Here is a 19,686-nt window from a genome sequence, read left to right as displayed (position 1 = left end):
CTGTTTGGCCTGAGATAAAATGGTAGAACTTCTCCAGTTACAAATTCCTACCAACCTAGTTGCCTACCACAGCTAAAATATGAAAGATGTTTAATAATAAACAAAGCATTATTTTTGTTTGCTTTAATTTTACTTACCTGTGTGAATTCCTTGACTGTGATGTCCATTTGTTCATGTATTGCAGGTGGAAATGAAAAGCAAATCAGTGGCAAATCGAAACAATTTGGCAGCGTGGACACAATAAATTATCCAGCTGCAAAATTATACCAATAGTGCTGAGTAAATAATTCCTCTAAAAAACTTTAGTACTTTGTGGATTGTTTGCAGGAAGCATCTCATTGTCTCAGTTGTGTGTACGAATTTCTAAGAAGATTATTTAGTGTGTAATTTCCTTGTCAAATTCCAATATCCAAGGCCTTAAAGGAATTTAGGGCTCTTATCCCTCACTGGAATCTGTATCATTCTTGATTTTGGTAGAAATGTAAGCATTAAACATACTAATCCTGAACATTTTGGTATCTACATTTCACATGCTAATTGGAATTTGTAACAATCAAATGAAGCATTAAGTTGCAATTCCTGTCACCTCTTGTTTGCCGTTTAATTGCTGGATACCTACTCTGAGCTCATCATTCAGCTTTCTTGATAATCAGTGAGGAGAGGTACTGCCAAAGAATCATTTATCCAATCTGACAACTAAGTAGGTGGGTCACTCTTCCAGGAGCCCTGTCTTGCTTCACTGCTTGTTGAAGAAGCCTGGATAACCAGCTTGCCTGTCCAGGATGGGTGAAATGAGTTTGTCTGTGCAGCCACCACACAAACTTCAGAGCCAGGTGAGCTGGTGCTCTGCAGAGGGAGTTATTTCTCACAGCTCAGCACAGGCAGGGATGCATTGGATGTCCCAATTCTATCTGTGATTTGCATTAGGTCTGGGATGCAGTCTGCAGTTAGGTGTGGAAGTATCCAGCTAGCTTTAATAAAGCTACCTGGAGAAGTTCAGCTGAGTCATCTCATAAGCTTCCAGGTGGGAAGGAGATAGGTTATGTATTTTTTGATGCTTTCCATTGTGCAGAACAATTACATGTTTATTTAATAGACAGCAAAGCGAAGTCTCGTGGTCTATGATATGGCAGATAAGGCCTTCACCTTAACCACCGAGTTCCTGCTCTGCTGCATATTTCACTGTCTTGCATTCATCAGTCCATACTGGTATGTTCTGCAAGCAAAGCAGATTTGGGTCCACCCAAATGATGAATGAAAGTGGTTTTCCTGATATGACATTTAGCCCCAAACCCCTCTATTTAAAGTGTGGTGATGGCCTTCTGTCTGACTTTTAAAGGTCAGTTTCTACCTGGTATTGAATTATTTTCTGTCACTAAATACATCATCGGTCCTGTCCTTGATTTACAGTGGGTATGTCTCCACTGCAGCACCTGAGAGCATGTCCCAGCCCCGAGTGCTGGATGCCCAGACTGGCTGGTGATGACTGCGTGTGAGGGTGAGGACAGGGAGCGTGTTGTCTTCCTAAATGTGGCCTTCCCTTGTAGGAAGGCTGGGTTTGCAGACATCCAGGAGGACATGGAGTACTCCAGCAAGTCTTGTAATCTGCCCACAGGACCCACCTGCAGCACATTGCAGACGTGGTCCATATTGCTCAGTTTGGGCAAAGGAGGACATGACACAACATGTTGCTTGGGATGGCATCAGCCAAATGCAGCATCATCTCCGCAGCATACTGAACAGCCACTGGGCTCTGAAACTATTTACATACATTTCTGTGCACTCATATTTACATGAACATGTGCGTGATTCTGAGGAGACAGAAAAATATGCAGCTGCTTTGGGTAGCTTCCAAATGTAAATAACAGGAAAGGGGCAAATCGGAGTAAAGCAGATTTTGCAACTGATCAGAGTTCCTGTGCCGAGTAACTGTAACTTCTGAAAAACTTGAATGACTGAACATCTCACTGGCTAGATATTCTTTGTTTCATACCTGTTATGTTTTCATGAATGACTTCTTCCTTGGCTCTGTGGTCAGCACAGCCCACATAATTTCCAGCCTTGGACTTCGTACCTGACTTGAGAACCTCTTTGATACAATCAGCCCATCTTTTCGTTTATCAAGCCCTTTTACAGAGGGACCATTACTGGTGTCTAGGGTCTCTGGTGGGTGTACCTCAAAGATGCAGTCTTAATAACCACCTAGGGAACCCAGGTGATAACTCATTTTGATCTCTGTAGTTCGTTTTCCAGCCACCCAGACAGACATGAAGCTCGACTTGCAGAGCGGCGAGCACTCTCAGCTGCTGGCTTTGTCACAGCACCAGAACTAGGGTGGAAGGGGACCTCTGCCTCGGGCAGGACCTTCCCTCTCCCTCAGTTTGGCCCTGCAGTTGGGAGAGTCAGACCAGGGGCCTTTGAACTGATTTGATTTTTAGAACAGTAGTGATGTATATACCTTGCTAATTTTTCTGTAGACCTTTTTGAGGATGCCTAGGGAGAATTCCTCGATCTAGTCACGACCAGATTGATGAGGATAAAATGGTGACTGCTTTTTTCCGAGACAACCCAGCGGCCATGAGGGGCCATGCTGAATTGTAACATTGGCAGTTCAGCGATTTCCCTTTCAGGTGGCAATCAGTAAGGGTCAGTTTCCAGATAAAATCGAATTTTGGGGCAGATTAGGAGAAGGCATCATCTAAAAGCATATTGAGAAGTCTGCATCGATGGTCAAACCCAAACTTTGCCATCTTTAGGGTCCTGCTTGTACCCCTCCTTGAAGCTGCAGCTTCCAGACCCAGCCTACATAATCCAGGAGCCTCCTCAAACACCCTCTCCTCCGTACAGTTTTCACCTAACTCAGGAGCTCCGCAGAGCTCTGATGGCCTGAAGCTCTTGGTGCTGGAGCCAGGAGCTGGACAGACAACACCAACCTTGTAACTCTCTTTGTGCCTAACTAAGATCTGTAATATCTCCTCACTGATGTATTTTGAAATTGAGGCACTTTGTTTGTGAAATGATTGCACACTGTGCTCGTGTCTTTACCAGTCTGGGGTTGGATGTTGTGCATTAGATGAGGTTGTGGGCCACAGGCTGAACTGCAAAGATAAAGCAAAGTACCAAATGGTACTGAAAGGCACTTTCTCTGCGTTTTTTGGTGCTTGCAGGGATCCTGGGGAAAAAAAAAACAGTGATAGCGCGATGTGATAATACAGATAAAGGGTGTATATAATTCATTCCTCCAAAGTTGCTGCTTCAACTCATTAAGGAGGGAGGAGGGGGCTGATTTTGTAAGCTTCATGATCTGTTTTTGTTTTGTTTTGTGGTAAATGTGTGTGTGCACATGTGCAGTCTTTTAGATGGTTTCAGTGGGTATAATTTCCCTTTTCGCTTGCTTAATCACTTCACAGAATGGAAACTTTCATTTCAGGGAACCTCACAGTGAGTATCTCCCCAAAGGTGGATAGTTTGTTCCACCTATTAATCCTGCATAAGCTCTGCAAGGGAGTCGTAGCTCCAGAGAGTTTCCAAACCCTTTTGTTATAATACTTTGATTTTTCTAGTGAAGTCATTGGTTTCATCTGACTATGTTTCTTAACACGATGCATATTTCGCTGAAGATCCCAAAGCAAGCAATAGGATGCTATAATGGACAGGACTGATTCCCAAATGCTACTGCATGCTTCTGAATGGGACAGGCTTGAAAGCGTCCTGCAGAAGCTGCAGAAGAAATGCAGGGACAAGTTCCAGGTGATGAGCAGAGCAGCCACCAAACCACTACAGGCCACTGGGGACTGTGTGGTAAAGCACCTTATATGCATGTTAAAGGCCATGTCTTTTTTCAGCTCATTCGCTTTGCACAGTTCCTGGTGCTTCATATTAAAACTCAGTCTCTTGAGAGGAAAGCAATTGATATGCAAAGGCTCACGATGTAGTAGTGCAAATGGCTATTCAGAGCCACGGAGTGTGGAAGACTGTTCGTCTGTGACAACCTTTTTCACTTCCTGCAGAGCACCCCACAAGGACTTGCGCGATCAAGAACTGATTGCAGGCAGGCAGCGAGAGATACGCGTGATAAGGCATAAAGTCAGCAATCTCATACGCATTTTCAGTTTCGGATGGGACCAGGTGAGACTGTCAGACTCCTTAGCATCACAGTCCTTTAAATCTTTCTATTTGCTATAATTTGAGTCTGCAGAAAAGGATGCTGGTGGACAGCCAGTTCACTGTTCACAGTGATGGGTAAGCATGCAGCAGATCAAGAGGATTCTTTGAAAGAAGTTTTAAACACTGAGGAAGTGGTTGCATGCACTTTTTCAAAATATTTTAACTGCTTGTTAGTTCAAGGAAATCACTGTGATCTGTTGAATGCAAAAGCATTTTTCTTTTTTCTTTGTATGTTTGCAGCAGCAGGTAGGTGGTGGGATGTATGAAGCATCTTGAGTAAGGATGAGTGCACCACTTTGAAAGAAGAGTCTCTCCCAGGATTTTGCCTGGTTTTCAACCAAACTTCTAAGCTCAGGAAATTTTCACATGCTGGTTAGGCTCAGGCATAAAAAAAGACATAATTTCTTGGGACAGATTTTTGTCCTGAAGTTTCCAGATTAACACTGTAAAATCAAGCTCGGAAGATGCTAAAAGGCTTCTAAGATATTTTTCAGAACAAGGCTGGAGTGTGAGCTCAAGTCCTTTTGAGAGCTGTCCACCATGAACTCTGATTTTTGAAGGAAGGGGCAAGGAACTGAAATTCCTGCATAAATAATCTGTATACAGAATCAACGCGTGTCCTCATTTTGTTTAACCTAGTAAGGTTGCTGAGAGATTTGCTTTGGTAGGGAAGCTGGAGCTGTGCATGAGTCATGAAGAGAATCTTGGCTTATCTGACTATTTGAGGGCATTGAATAGCTTAGTGAAACACATTTTGGACAACTACATTTTCAACCCATTTTGTGTGAACCAACTGTGTTCCACAGAGCAGCTGCGATAACCTCTGACTAATTGGCTTTTCAGAAGGTTACCTGCTGAGAGCATCTGCCATGACATCCATTCTCCCAGATATGTTTCATCTCAGAATTGCCTGATGCAGGCTATAGAGCCCAGCATCACAGGCAAGAAGTGAGTTTTCTCTTGAGTCAGAATAGAGGGGAAAGGATTTGCCCGACCTTGTTGAATGTTCATCATCTGTCTTGCAGCACTGAGCATCCTGTCTAAACTGCCTTTTGAAGGCCACCCTGAAGCCTTCCTTGAGACGAGATTTGCCGTTGATCCAGACAGCGAATCTGTGAGCGAGCCAGGATCCCGCATACCCACGTACTTGCAATGGCTTATTAGGGCTTTCACACTGCGTCGGGCAGCGTCACACACAGTGCCGTGCCCGAGCAGGCTGTGTGCAAGCTGTATGCCAGCTGCTGCCTCCAAGCCCTTGTGTGGACCTGGAACCACTTGGAGTGAGCAGCGTAGCAACACATGAATAATACCAAGGAGTTTATTGCATGTAAAGTCATTATCTTCCATAGATCTCATAAGGGAATATTTATTCAGTAGTGTATTTGTGGTGATGGCATCAACAGATATTTAAAACTACATTCAAGAGGATTAAGAGTACCTGGTTATGGGTGCATGTTGTCCAGAAGAAGAAGTGTCTTCAAAAAAGAAACCCTGAACTCACATTTGCAGAAATAGCGATTCGCATGTCAGCTGTTCTTTGTTTTAAAGACCCTGTGCTTGGATTCTTGTGATGATACATCAATGTCCCTGGTTATCTGAATAAAACCATCTTCTTTCATGGTTGGGTTTCATGATTCATGACAAATATGTCCTAACTGTATCCTACAAAAAATAGGGGTGAAGGGAAAGCAACATTTGTTTTTAATTCCATGTATTTTCATCTTTTATAGTTATTTTGCATGGCCTCCTTAATTAATATTGAATGCTTGGGATTAGGATTACTGTGTTTAATGCTCTAGATGTTGTGCTCATAGATTCATCCCTTCTGTCAAGCTACTCCCAAACGAAAATCTTTGTTTCCTGCTTGGCAAGCCAATTGAAAAATGAAAAGCAAGAAGAGACTCCCTTCCTTTCCCCCTTTGGTACTGTCCTACCGTATTGACACTGCATTTGACAAACAATATTAAATAACCTTCAAGACTGTATCAGCTACCAGGTCTTAGTAATGAGGGGGAAATTAGGCAAGACAGACCAAGACGTGACTGGTTGGGAATCAGAACAAAATTGGCAGTGTTATCAAAAAGCATCCACGTCTCTGTTTTCTCCCTCGGCTGCTGGGTGTTGCGCTCAGCGCATTGATTAATGTGTCACAGCCTAACACAGGCTGCTCAGCTGGGACGCTTGCGGCAAGGCCGTTTGCTGTCTCTGTGCAGCCCTGAGGTTTGACTCGCTGCCTGTTTCAGCCGGGGCTGCTCCCAGGAGAGGAGGCGGCTGGGAGGTGGGCAGAGCAAGCTGGTGAGCGTGGCTTTGCCGCCACCTCCGTGCTGGCTCCAGCTAGCTACAAGCGTGCAAACGTTGGAGGTAACCTTGGTTCTCTGGCACTGTTGACTTTGCTTATCAGCGACCTGTTAGGTAATAAGGATGTGCGGCAATAGCTGCATTTACCCAGAGGTTAAAAGAACTGCTGCTGTTCTCCACCCAGAACAGAAATGGAATGGTTTTGTCACAGAGTGAAACCAAACTCTGGTACAACTTCGGTCTCACTTGACCTGGTGCAAATGGCTCCTGTCCCTGCCACAGCTGCTCGGCAGCAGCATTTCCCAGCCCCTCAAACCCTCCTTCCACCACGGTGACTGACCCGGATCAGCAGCTCCCCAGGTAGATATTTTTTGCATTAACTTGCATGAGCCTCAGGGAGACCAGGCCCTGTGCTCTCACACCTCAGTGGTAATAACTCAATGTACAATAAAGAAAAGGATAATCTATGAATGGGCTGCCAGCTGTTTCCTTTTGTCAGTGTACAAAGTTCTTCAAAGTTAGCGATATCTCTCATTAGTAAGTAGCAAGATGCAACAAGTCTGCAATAATGTACAGAATACTATAATGTCTCAAGTGACATGAGAAGCATGATGTGACATGCCCATGGCCTTTCTGACACAGGAAAAATACTAGTAAATGCAGCTGAATACACTATCTCACCAGATTCCAAGGAATAGCTGGTGTATGGATGTTGAAAATAAGCATTTTTAATAATAATTCAAGGTTTGAAATGTCCTGACCTTAGAAATATAGTATAAAATTAGTTCCAGGAAAAGAAACCTCACAAAGGTAATAGATGTTTCTTTCCTTTATCAGAATCCCTCAATTATGAAAATGTGACAAATAGATAATTCTTCTAGGTTGAGCTGAATTAACATGTGTTTAAAATAAATGAAAAATAGATCCCTTCCCCAGTTAGAAAAAAATCACACAGTACAAGTACTCAAAAAAAATGAAATACATCTCTGGCTTTGAAATGATTGTTGTCTTTCTACAGCAGCTTCTTGAAAATGTCATGTGAGATTAGATCTGTACGCCGTTGTATTGGTAAGCGTACCAACCCCCTGCAAAGGGCGGTCTTCGTTCCAAAAGGGTACATTCTCAGGCAAGGTTTTCAAAGACAGCTCCTCATTTGTGATACCTTTTAAAAAGATCTTACTTTCAGAAAGCGCTGGATATGTACTGTTAGAAAACCAGGGTGCTTAGAGGAGTCTCCAGCTGGGCATCAGAAATTATATAGGTAATGAAGAAGAATAAGTGCTTGTAAAACCCTGTCCTCAAAAGACAAAGTGAGAAGAAATGGGCTAAATACCACTGAATCCTCAGTTTGCTTGCTCTTAATGCAGAGTTTAACAGAATTACTACTAGTCCCTTGGTCGGAGTCACTGGTTGTGTACAGCCCGGCTGTGCCTGGTGTCATGCGTGGCCCAAAGCGGTTGCACTCCCTCTACGCTGTGGATGGAGCTGGGGTTGGGACCAGTCCCCATTTCTCCTCATTCAAGGTTTCCATGTGAAGGGCCAGCTGGCTCATTTCAAGCTTAAGCACGAGTACAAGCCAGCGGCTTAGACAATGCAGATGACTGGGGAATTGCAGCACGAGTGCAATCCTGAGGCCTGGCCTAAAATAATTAGTCAGTTTACCCGTTTTATTTTAGTCCCGCGACTCTGTGGCTAGGCAAAGTATTTTCCATTGCTTGGGAGAGCTTTTCAAATTTTCCCTTCTTTGCCGCAGACGAGCTATTTAACTGTGCTGGGGGGTGCAGTCAGTTATCTCTCTAGATCAGCTGAGGGCTCAAAACTTTCCTGTATGTTCTTCCATGGAATAAAACAGTTGCTGGGTTCCAAATGTGCATCTTTCTCAGGGCACTACTGACTTGGGTATCTCACGTGGTAGATGATGGTAGGAGATGGTGGGATTGTTGCTCTAGAGAACCTTGAGAACAAAAGCAAAGCAGCTGTAAAACCAGAAATCAAAAGTAGCACCGTAATCAGGCGAATATACTAAATAAGGAAGGAAATAGCTAAAGAGATTGGTTTTTATTGTTCTTCTATTTCGTAGGACATATTTATACTGATGGATAAAGTCCTCACAGCAGAGTGTGGGGATATTAAAATCTTATTCAGCATTCTTCCAGCACCTGCTCATTTAACATCCCATCCTTTCCATGCTCAATCAGACCTTCTTGCCTACTGCTGCAAAGGTTTGGGGTTGGGAGAGGCAAATATGGGCAAACTGACAGCTTGACATCCCGCAGAGAAGAGCCCGCCAGGCGTGATTTTGAAGGGTTGAGAAGCAGAAAGCCACTGCCAGCCAGAGTTTCAGCTAATTTGAAAACTGCCTTGGCAGCATCAGTATCCCATTAGCTTCTCAATTTGGAGTCTGGCCCAAAAAAAACCCCAACAATCCAGCTCTTCCCACCCATACAGACACGTACATTCATGCAAGAAGCAGGACATCAGCTGGAAAGGGTGCAGAGCCCAGTGTCCCAGCACTGCCCTGGTCAGAGATCCACTCTGTAAAATTGTTGATGGCTGAGGGCTCCTGAGAAACACAGCTGCGCCCAAACATGTTGAAATAACGTGGTGAACTGGCCTCTGCATGGCTTCTGGAGACTAGCGTAAGCCTGTGATGGGTGTACTTGCATTTTCGTGGCTGTATACTGAATAAACAACTGAAAGGCAGAACAGGGAGCACAAGTCCCCATCAGAAAAAGTACAATCATAAAATAATTTAGGTTGGGAGAGACTTCTGGAGATCATTACACTCAACCATGCTCAAAGCAGGGTGAAGTTAGGCTGTTCAGGGCCTAGTCTGGTTGAGTTGCAGATATCTCCATAGGTGGAGATCACACAACCTGGTCAGGTAACTTGTTCCAAAATTTGACCACCCTCAGTAATAAGATTTTTTTCCTTGTATGTAACTGGAGTGTCTCTTGTGGCATCTTGTCTCCATTACCTCTTGTCCTTTTGCTGTGCATCTTAGAGAAGAGTTAGGTGGAAGGAAGGAGAAACTACAAGAAACCTCCACATATTCTTCCTTCATGGTGTGATCACCTTACAGCTTTGCAAGGGCTTTCAGGCAAGGAATAGCAGCCACCAAAACTGAGTGTGCTTTACTGCTTTTAGCAGGGAAAGAGAAGCTCTCTGCAACCCCTGTAATTGTCTTATGGAGGGGGGAGCAGGGAAGTGGGTGAGCTGTTTTATATCACCTACGCAGCAATGACCAACTCTTGCCATCTTGGACAGCAGAAGTGGTGAGGGAACGTCAGCTCCTACTTTGGCTTTTGATGGAGCCTTTCCGGCATTTGACTACTGAGCCGTCGGTAGTTAATGCAAGCCCAACCAAGCCAAAGACCCTGCTCTCTGCAGCTGGGACTCAGAAGAGTAAGCAGTGCTTTCACATGGAGCAATAAAATTCAAGTAGGATTTGTTAAATCATACAAATGATTGCTGGTCTGCACTCTATATTTATCTAAGGAATTGATTAGGCACTGAGTTTTTTTGGTTGATGGGTAAAGCTGATTAAAAAAGTACCAGGGTCACAATATATATTCTAGGAGTTTGTCTTTACAGCAGAAGTACATTTACTCAGCTCCCACCTGACTTTTTAATTTCAGTTGAAATACATGGTAATTCCTTTGCTCTGTTCTATACTCACTGTCTGGTTTTGGTTTTCTGTTTTGTTTCTTACAGCCCCAGCAGAGAGCTCTCCATAAACATTTCCAGCCTCTAAAGCTGCTGTCCTGCCACTTGATATGAAAGTGAACTTTCCTTCATGAAAAAAAAACCATAATAAATGGCACTGCCAGAAGGTGACCATGGAGCATTGAAGACAAACCTGATGTGAAATCAGCCTGCTCAAGATGATGCATCCTGGGAAGACCTGGTTTGCTCTGGAGTAAAAATGTGGTGCATAATTTCCAGTGCTAATTTGTTGAAAATGGTCATTGACAGACCTTTAGCTGGAAAATTTCTTCCAGTTTTCATCACTGTGCATAACTTTTGAGTTCCCTTTAGGGGACTGTCTATGCCCTTCACTAGAAGTCCTGTTTTAGCATGGCAACTACTGGATTCTTTTATTATGTATGCAGCTGGCATGATGTTTTAGGAAAAACTACAGCAATTCTCCAATCTCAGTGGATATGTTCACAATATTACACCCTGATAGGAATGTATATGTCTTGTATATGTTAGTTTTGCAGTCTAATGGTATTCTCTTAAACAATATCAGCACTTCATATGTGCTTTTCACACAGAATTAGCACAGTCCGTATATATATAATGGTCTTTTTTACAATACTGAGGATATGTTTCAGTATTTGTGCTGAAACCGCATCCAAACGGAAGTCCTCTACTAGCATACCTTCACCCATTCACAGTAGATTGTGTAGATAGATTTGCACGTGGCAGAGGTGTGACTTCTTTTATCGAGGCTTACAGAACAGCTGTCACAGAGGTAGCAAAGACCAGGGTAGGCTGAATGAGCCGTAGGAGATGGTGTCTGCTCTCCCTCTCATCCGCCAAATATCAAACATTCTCATTTCTAGTGTGCCAATGTGTTTTCTTAACTTGGCAAGGGAGAGAGCCCTTCTCAGAGATGTGTGTGACCCTGGGTTTGGTCTACGATAAAACCAGAATAAACTGGAAGGATTCAGGTTCTTTATGCTGGCCACCATTGATGTTTTGGGCAGGATTGGGCAATCGTAGTCCAAACCAAACTCTCTGAATAAGGTGAAGTGTAAGAATATACTTCTAAGGAGCAAGACACTCCCTTTGGAGAGGACAGACTTCTTCATTAATTTTTTCCACTTTCTATCCAAAATGGTATTTTAGTAGGAACTGGGAATAAGCAAATGGTTCCAATAAGCCTTTCAATATACTGTAGCAGGCTCAAGACTGTTGCGTTCAATCTGAGCGTTGTTTTTTGTTCAGTCTCTAAATGGCTGGCCTCATCACTGGCTGTATCACAACTGGCTGTGGTACTGTTTCTTCCATGGGGACTCAGTGGAATTAGTGTCTGTCACTCACATCAGGACCTTCTTGACACACTCTTTATAATGAACTGATGCCATCAGCATACTGAGGGGACTTACCAATTTGTTCCTTCTTTCTTTAATATCAAAGGTAGCTTTTTGTGTATTTAGAGACCATCACTCTCTCCAGTCTGATAGACGGGTACTATAGAGTCGCTGTGAGCATATATACCAAACTCTGGGTGAGACAGCATACCGGTGTGAAGATGCAGCGATGGAGAGAAGGTACAGCTACATCAAGTCAAAGGGAGCTTTTTAGAGGAAGCTCCTGTGTTATAATTCTTAAAAACTATTATACAGTTCATTGCTAGAGAATGGAAGGTCGACCACTGAGGGTGCCTGTACGACCAACAGATAAATATCGCTAGAGCTTAATTTTTTTCTGATGAGTATGGGCTTAGGTTTCAGCTCTCCACCCATCTCAGATTCAGCATGTTGGATACTTCTGTAGTATTCAGTCCAAAAGCAAATTATTTTTATTAATGACCAAGATTTTCAGAAGTTGCTAGTGATTTCTAATGGTTTGGGTCTTTCCATGGGTTCTGAAATGGAACTCGCAAGAATTACAAAGCAGTAAGCTTCTACATTCTCTTTCTGAAAATCCTGGTCCCTGATTTTAAATTAATTGGTGTAAAAATTCTCCTTAAGACGTAAGAATCTTTGCCAACAGCAACATTTGCACTTTTTAGAGCTTTTCATAGGGTTGCAGGTCGGAATCTGATACAAGAGAGCCAGCCGTGCGCATGGCACAGGTCCACTGTAAGCTTCAGCAAATTTTACAGCTCTTTCTGCTACAGGTTTTAAAAATGCACTCTGGCAACGGACATCAATTTCATGTTGGTACAGCAATTAAAAAAACCACACTTTGATGTAAGTTATTTTAAACAGGAGAATGCTATACTTCTGCAGTAGGGATTCTCTTATTTTACTACCCAGTGAAAAAATCTGGAATAATTTGAATGACAAAAGAAGAGTTTGTCAGAGAGTGTTATCTTAAAAGGCGTAGGAGAAGGAGTTGAGTTAGGCAGAGAGCCACTAGAAGCATTTTTTGTATCAATGTTAGTTTTGAACATCTTCCAGTATATGGGCATGAATTTAGATGTGTGCACTTCTCCTGTTAAAACAGTTTGTTTTAAAAGCTTCCCAGGATTTTAGCTACGGTGACCTAGAAAAGCAGTGTTATAGGCCCTGAGAAATGTGAAAATCAAGTCCAGACCTTTGTGTAGCCGGGCTCGGTGAGAAGTCTGCTGTAGGTGCCTATCGGACAAATCTCCTCTGAAGCTGGTGTAGGTCTCCATCCTACAGCCAGCCTGTGCATGTGGATAACTGCAAGCATAGTTCCCCCGAGTTCCCTAACACTTCTCACCTGTGTAACTGTCTGCCAGAGCCATAAGGAAATAACTGTACTTTTTGGCTTGTATCTAACTATTCATTGTGTTTGGATTTTTTTTAATCACTGTTATTCTCCCAAAGTAGGCCATGCTTCCTCAGGGATATTTATGAAATTGTTCTACATCTCCTGAACAACTGTCTGGATCCCAGCATATTCTTCTGAAAACTTTTTAATATAAATAAACATGTGGGAGAGATTTTTTTGTTATGATGAATGGGGGCAGGTACTGTGTTCTCGGAAAGGCTATTGAGTGCAGACAATCAAGTCTGTTGCATTTTTTATGCTGAACACCTTATTAATAGCAGACACATCCGCTTTTGCCTGGGTCACAGGAACAGTTCAGGGGAAAGAATGCTTTATCTCTAGTCAATAAATCATTTATGTCGAGAGTGCCAAAGACCAAGTCAACATGAAAGGGAGTGAATAAGTCATTCCGGCAAAGGAAGTGAATTTAAATACGCTCAGAGCCATTAGTTTGGTGCAAAAGAGTAGGAGACCAACGCTATTTTCATAAAGCAGCAATTATCAGCCCTGTGGAGATAGATAAATTTGCAAAGGCCAGTGCTGCTGCTATGTTGATCATCAGTTGTCATCTCTGAAACAAACCAGTACTGCCATCAGGACACCGTTCCCCATGTGCAGACCTGCAGCCTTCCTCCCGTGCCCGATTCCTCTCCCCGCCACCGTGCTCGCCTGGTTTCTTTGTGTCGAGAAAGCAGCATCAGGCCCTGCTAAGAAACACTGACAGAGGCTCAGCCATCCCAAGTGCTTCAGATTGTGAGAAGGCCTGCATTAGAAACCTGAAGGAATTGCTCATTCCAGAAAATACACTGCAGCTGAAAGCATCCTTTGCACTATTTTCTTCCTTGTTTTTTTCGTCTGCCTGGCTTTCTGTGCCTGAACCCACCATTTATGCAGTTAAGGGAAATGCAGCCAGGAGGGGAGTTTGCAAAAGCTCCGCGAGCCCTTTGGTTTCGCCCACCCAACTGCATGGTGAGGAGCTCATCCCTCCCCATTCCTTAGGGTAAGTGCCATCACTCAACAGCAGCTGCAGCGTCGTTGAGGAAATCAAACTATTAAAATGGCAACATTCTGGGTTTGTTTTGCCCTGAATTTTTGGGAGACCCCAGGCCAGACCCCTGGCAGACCTACGTTGGCACTACTCCATCAAAGTCTCTGGAGATGTGTTGATTAATGCGAGCCATAGAGCCAGGCCTGGGGTGGTTTTTTATTATCACTAAAACTAACTTTCCTGCACCCACCACAAAGCCACAAAATCTCAATTATTCAAAATTGTCTCAGGCAAGCAAAGTAAAATCCTTTCACATTGGACCCCTTTTAACAATAAACGTCTCTGCCGTCAGAGTCTCCTTGAATGGCCCCGCTGCAGGACTGTGCTGCAATTGACCCTGGTATATATAGACTGTGGTCAATAAGATTTTAATTTAAAAAGAAAAAGTGCTGTGGTATAATTAAAATTGATGGGCAGGGGAGAGCACTAGCAGCATTACCTGCAACCTCCTACAGTAAAATTCAGGAGAGTTACCTGGAGTGCAAAAAAACCCCACCAACATAACGTATGGGTGACTAGGCAGGCTCATGAGGATAAATCAGCGAGTGAGAAAAGTAGATGCTTGATGAGGGAAGCCAAAAAAGTCTATGGGAAGTCAGTGGCCAATTGTTTAGGGCTGGTTAGAGCGAAGGCTTTACATGTATCCTAACAAACACAGGCATCGCAAAGCTAAGCCTGATGTTAGACAGGCACGCACAGTGATTACTCACAGCACATGCAAAAACCAACAAATATTCTTGTTTGATATTTGAAAGCAGTCGAAGGAAGGAGTGAGATTGCACATTAAAATGTAATTCCTGCTGCTCCATCAGTAATTATGGGTGCTATTAAGCAGCAACTATCCAAACATTGTTAAATTTGCAGAACCAAAATCCAAACGCGTAGGAAAACTCGCCTAGGACTCCTCAGAACTGGAAGGCATAAAAGAAGCTTCAGATGACACCAAAAAACACAATAATTGAAAAGAACAAGTGATTTTACCCAGAAAACTATGGGCTCATTAGCTTCCTATCCATCTTAGGCAAAATCATGGAAAGGTTGATATGACACAATCATTAAAGCAATTAAAAATTGATAAAACTCTCCAAATGATTTTTATAGAAACATATCATGCCAAATAAACTCACTATCATTTTTTGTGATATGAAAGGCTTATTGATAAAAGAGACTCTGCTGACATACTGTACTTAGCCTTCCACAGATCGTTTGATTCTGATAAAGAACAAAATAGCACAATGCAAATCAACGTAGCCCGTATTAAGTGGATTAAAAATGATTATGGGCAAGATCCCCAAAAAAGCTGTAAATATGAAATTATCATCAGCAAGACTATTTCTAATGAGCCCCCCCGAGGTGTGCTCTATTTTCAATATTGTTTCCAGAAAAAGAGAAAATTATTGTTCGGAAGAGCCAGAGATGACAAAAACAGAGGTGTGGTAAATGATGATATGGAGCAGGGCAGTGGTACGGACCAGCCTGGAGCATGGCAAAGTCAGAAATCCAGGAGAGACGCAGCAGGTCCCATGTAGAGGCATGGGGAGCGCGTCTGGAATACGACAGTGTCTGTGAAGGTCTGAGAAATAACCCGTTCAGCATCAGCCCCAGAGATGCTCTTACCGGCTGGGATGTAGGACCTGGCAACAGCGACGCTGTTCCAGTTTGTTTGGTTACTGCCTGTCTTTCAAAAAGGTTATCGACAACTTGGGAAGATTATTTTCACTAGCTCCCAGTGTCATTCAAGGGCAGGAAAGCAGGTCTTATTATAGTGTCAGACTAATGAAGCTTAAGCTATTAATTTATCAGAGGCAATCTGAAGAGGTGACTTGATCTCCATCTGCAATCACAATCTTCTACCTGGGCAGGGAAGTGCTAACTGAAGGCAAGGAGCTCTTTTATTTAGAAGAAAAGGGAATGATGTGCTTTACTGGTTGGAAACTGATTTCAGGCTAGAAATTAAGTGCAAATGCTCGACAGGGAGGATGATTACCTGTGGAGACAACTTACTTAGTTACCTGGCATGTTCTCCATCACATAAAGTCTTTAAATGTATGCAGAGTATTTTTCTAAGTCAATAAGCTCTACCTCAATCTGAAATCCAGGCTCGATGCAGCAATTACTGGATGAGGCTGTTAGGTGTGTGTTGTGCAAGGATTAGACTAGAACATCAGACGTAAACTTCTAAATTAAAAATATCTTAAAGTTTCCAATATTACAGGAAGGCAGGGCAACCTATACCCATTTTTTCACACTAAATGGTATTAATTTAAACAGCTTCTATGAACAGAGCTGTGCTTGCCAGCATTTGGTCTGAGCATCGGTAGGTCTGCTTGCAGTTGCAAGGTCCTCCTGCGTGTAATTAAAGGAAGAAAAACCAAACAAAAAATGAGCAACACAAACCCTTGGACATACAGAGAAAGTCTGCTGTCTTTCATTAATAAGAGCCAGGGACAAAATGATGCACTCAGATGATGGGGCCAAGTGGAAGTGTAGTCTGAGCAAGGAATAAGTGTGGCTTTGCCTCTTGATTAAGGAGGTAGCATCTTGTTGGCAAGAAACAGATTTTCCTGCCTTCAGCAACCAGCCGAGAAGCTGCGGTGCGGATTGAGAATTATATTGTATCGCTGTGCAACTGAACGTGGTACATGAGTTCCTTGCTTCAAAGACAGCAAACTGTTCCTGCTATCACAACGAGCCCCATCGGAGCTGGTTAATAAAGCCCTAGAAGTGAAATTACTTCAGTGGGACTATCCAGAGTAATGAGAGCTGCTCCCTGTAGTGGGTTTTTGCAAAACTGGGCCCTATTGGTTGGTTTGAATGCTGTACCTTAGAAAGAAGCAAAGGAGCACTTGGCGTCTGATGGAGGTTTCACAAAACCGCTGTTGATAGGTGCAAGGTGAGCACCAGCTATCAGAGCCACCTTCCACCGTGCTTCGTCGGGCGGCGGGGAACAGCACAAACTAGGATGTACATTTGAAAGAGTAAAGAGTTCACACAGACAAGAGAAACTACAAAAGCAATACTTACTGCAAATTGGTATCGAATCGACATCAAGAAGCTGAAACAAGAAGGGAGCTAGCCACAGCCATAGCTAAGGAGATAAAGATTTTTGGGGATTCTTGCTCTAATCCAGTGTGAAATCCTAAGAAAATGAGTTTGTTCTAGATTTATTGTTTAAAGAACATCGGTACATGTCGGCTGCCTGTCAAATAAATTCTGTGGAGTCACTGGCTTGAGTACGTGGTGGTTACAAGTGTCCTTGCGCTGCCGAGCCACCTTGCAGCTCTGGAGGAGAGCGGTTCTCAACAGGCACCCCTGGGGTCAGGCTGGACGGAGAAGCAGCGGAACTCACAGGTGACTACGTAACATCTGCTTCTGCCATAGAAGTGGGATTGCCAGCGTTATTCTAACACAGCCAGGCTTAGTCTGAGAATGAGATTAAAAGCTCCTTTCTGATTTTAATTCCAAATATATCTAAATACTTTTTCAGAAAAAAAAAAAAATCCTCTGTAGCTGTTGTTACATCTCTAATCACGTTACTTCTATTAAGCACTTGCCTTGAATTCATCTATTTAATATCATAAGTCACCAAATTAAATAGCGATATACAGGGGTTTTTTAAAGCAGGGAGATCGATATTGCAGCAAAACTCCATGTAAGCAATAAGAAGCTGTGCAGAGAAAAAAAAAAACGAACCACAATCTGCCCCATCAGATGCTTAAGGGACTTGTTTGGATGGTTGGTTTTGTTTGCTGAGCGTGGCTTTTACATCTAGACAGAGGTTTTCCCTCTTGAGCCAGGCTCTGGTCTCTACACTTGTCCAGATAAATCTTTGGAGTCCTCTAACCACTTCATCTGCGTCCCTTGTATGCAAGAGGCTCCTTCTCTGCTTTTCTTCTGAGAAAGGTAGAAAAGAGATTAAGTGGCAACAGAGAAAGCACACAGGGACATGAGCTTCCAGCCTATGCAAAGCATCTCCGCATGAGACCCAGCGCGCAGCCTTCTCCCCGGGAGTCCAGCGCCGCGAAGGGGAGGAATGGGGCCGTGCTGGGTTAACCCGCCAGCAAAGCCCACTGTCCTGTGTCATGCTGAGCGCTCTCCTGAAGCCGTTGCAGGAGACGTTACCTTGCAGAATCACACCCCATGTTTCAGGGCATCAGCCGGGTTGCTGCTGTCTGCTGGGCTTCTCCTAAAATGCAGACAAACTGCACGGGGCAATACTCTGGCAATGAGAGTGACCAGCGTTTCCCCAAAGAGGCGACGTGCTCTGAGGAGAAGACTCCTTTGCTTTGCACTAAGCTGCTGGGATACTTGGCAAGAGTAAGAGGCACATTTTTAACTTTCTCACAGCTATTGCAGTCTGAAAGTGGCAGGGACGTGCTTTGAGACCTGCTGGGCTTTGCTTTCAGTTTCTTTTAGGGACTGTAACTATGTGCACTTGCCTCGCAATTATTATTTCTTTTCGACAAGTGGGTGTAAGATGGGCGTAATGTCTGCCTGACTCTGTGCAGCATAAACCAGCAAAGGAGCCTCGAAGTTTGGGCTCCTCTATTTTGGGGAGTTTAATTTAAAGTCAAGAACTTGACCTGGAAGAGGGCAGATAACTGACAGCTGGAATTATAGCTCTGCCAAAGGTTGCCCCTAAATTGATGGCCCATGTACGGAGTCAGATGCCAAGCTGCGCCTGCGTGTCGGCACCGGCAACTGATGATGGACAGGAGCTGCAGGGAGCGAGAGGGAGGACCTGGGAAATCTGGTGGCCTGATGCAGGAGAGCTGGATGCAGAAAGGCTGAGAGCAAGCCCGTGGCCGTGCTGTGTGGTCAAAATGGGCTCCTGAAGCCGGCCAGTTGTGTCTGGTCCAGCTGCCGTTGGGGTCAGTTCTGCTTTACATTCACTAAGGAAATACTCTAGGTCAGTGATCGCCTTCTAACGTTAACTTGGCTGGGAATCTAGGAAAATGCCAGCAACACACTGGTTGGTTAAAAAGCAACACACTGTTATTCCCAGTCCGTCTGTGGCTGAACTTTTTAAAGACGGAGCCAAATGAGGTGGCATAAGACAAAAGTGTGCCTTTTCGTTTGATGTACACTGCATTTCCCCAGGCATCTGAGGTGTTCATCTGTACAACAGTGCTTTTCTCCCAGAACAGAAATAATCATGCAATCTAATTTTTACTATACGAAGTGGCCATCACTGTTAATTCCACCCTACAGTTTTTATATTTACTCTTTAATTCCTTCTGTTTTCAAAAATCAACAAAAACCAAAACCCAGGTGGGAGGGAGGAATTCTTTTAAACGACGAAATTAAAATCAATATCAAATTTTTGGTATCTTTGGGCATGATCTCTGGAAGCTTTGGATTTCTGCTTTATCATTTTGTATATTTGACAATTTTGTACTCTGCATTGTTTGACTTCATTTGTGCATGGCGATGTATTAAAACATGGAATTTTTATTATACAGTAAAAGTATTTTGTTTTATTTAAACAAGGTCAGGGCTTGATCTGTTGCATGAACAGGAGAAAAAAAAAATAGATATTTTTGCCAGCAACCACTCTCCCTGAACACTCCGACCGCTCTCATGTGAGGGGTTTCCAGTGCCTGCAAGCTGGGCAAAGCTTTTTGCCTGCCCACACGTCTCCTTTCCCGGCTGCGGTTCGTCGGGCTTGCGCAGTGGTTTGCTGTACGGCGCTGCAGCGACAC

The 19,686-nt window shown here is 43.6% G+C and overlaps 1 protein-coding gene across 4 annotated transcripts in view; it reads left to right on the top strand.

Moving 5' to 3' along the window:
• Positions 1-19,451, top strand: part of SAMD12 (sterile alpha motif domain containing 12) — a 178,359-nt gene extending 158,908 nt beyond the window's left edge. For 2 of the 4 annotated variants that reach the window (XR_015257734.1, XR_015257733.1), the window contains 2 exons: positions 4,011-4,128; positions 10,180-19,451. Coding sequence is in view for 2 of the 4 variants with exons in the window: in XM_086741200.1 (XP_086597326.1) it covers positions 10,180-10,202 (23 nt within the window). In the remaining 2 variants the exon portion in view is untranslated. The remainder of the gene's footprint in view (positions 1-4,010; positions 4,129-10,179) is intronic. The other 2 variants (XM_086741200.1, XM_086741199.1) reach the window with 1 other exon arrangement.
• The last annotated feature ends 235 nt before the right edge of the window (positions 19,452-19,686 follow it).

This window comes from Chlamydotis macqueenii, chromosome 2 (assembly GCF_036417535.1).
Source record: "Chlamydotis macqueenii isolate bChlMac1 chromosome 2, bChlMac1.mat, whole genome shotgun sequence".
NCBI classification, from domain to species: domain Eukaryota; kingdom Metazoa; phylum Chordata; class Aves; order Otidiformes; family Otididae; genus Chlamydotis; species Chlamydotis macqueenii.
This window is presented reverse-complemented; position numbering and strand designations above follow the sequence as displayed.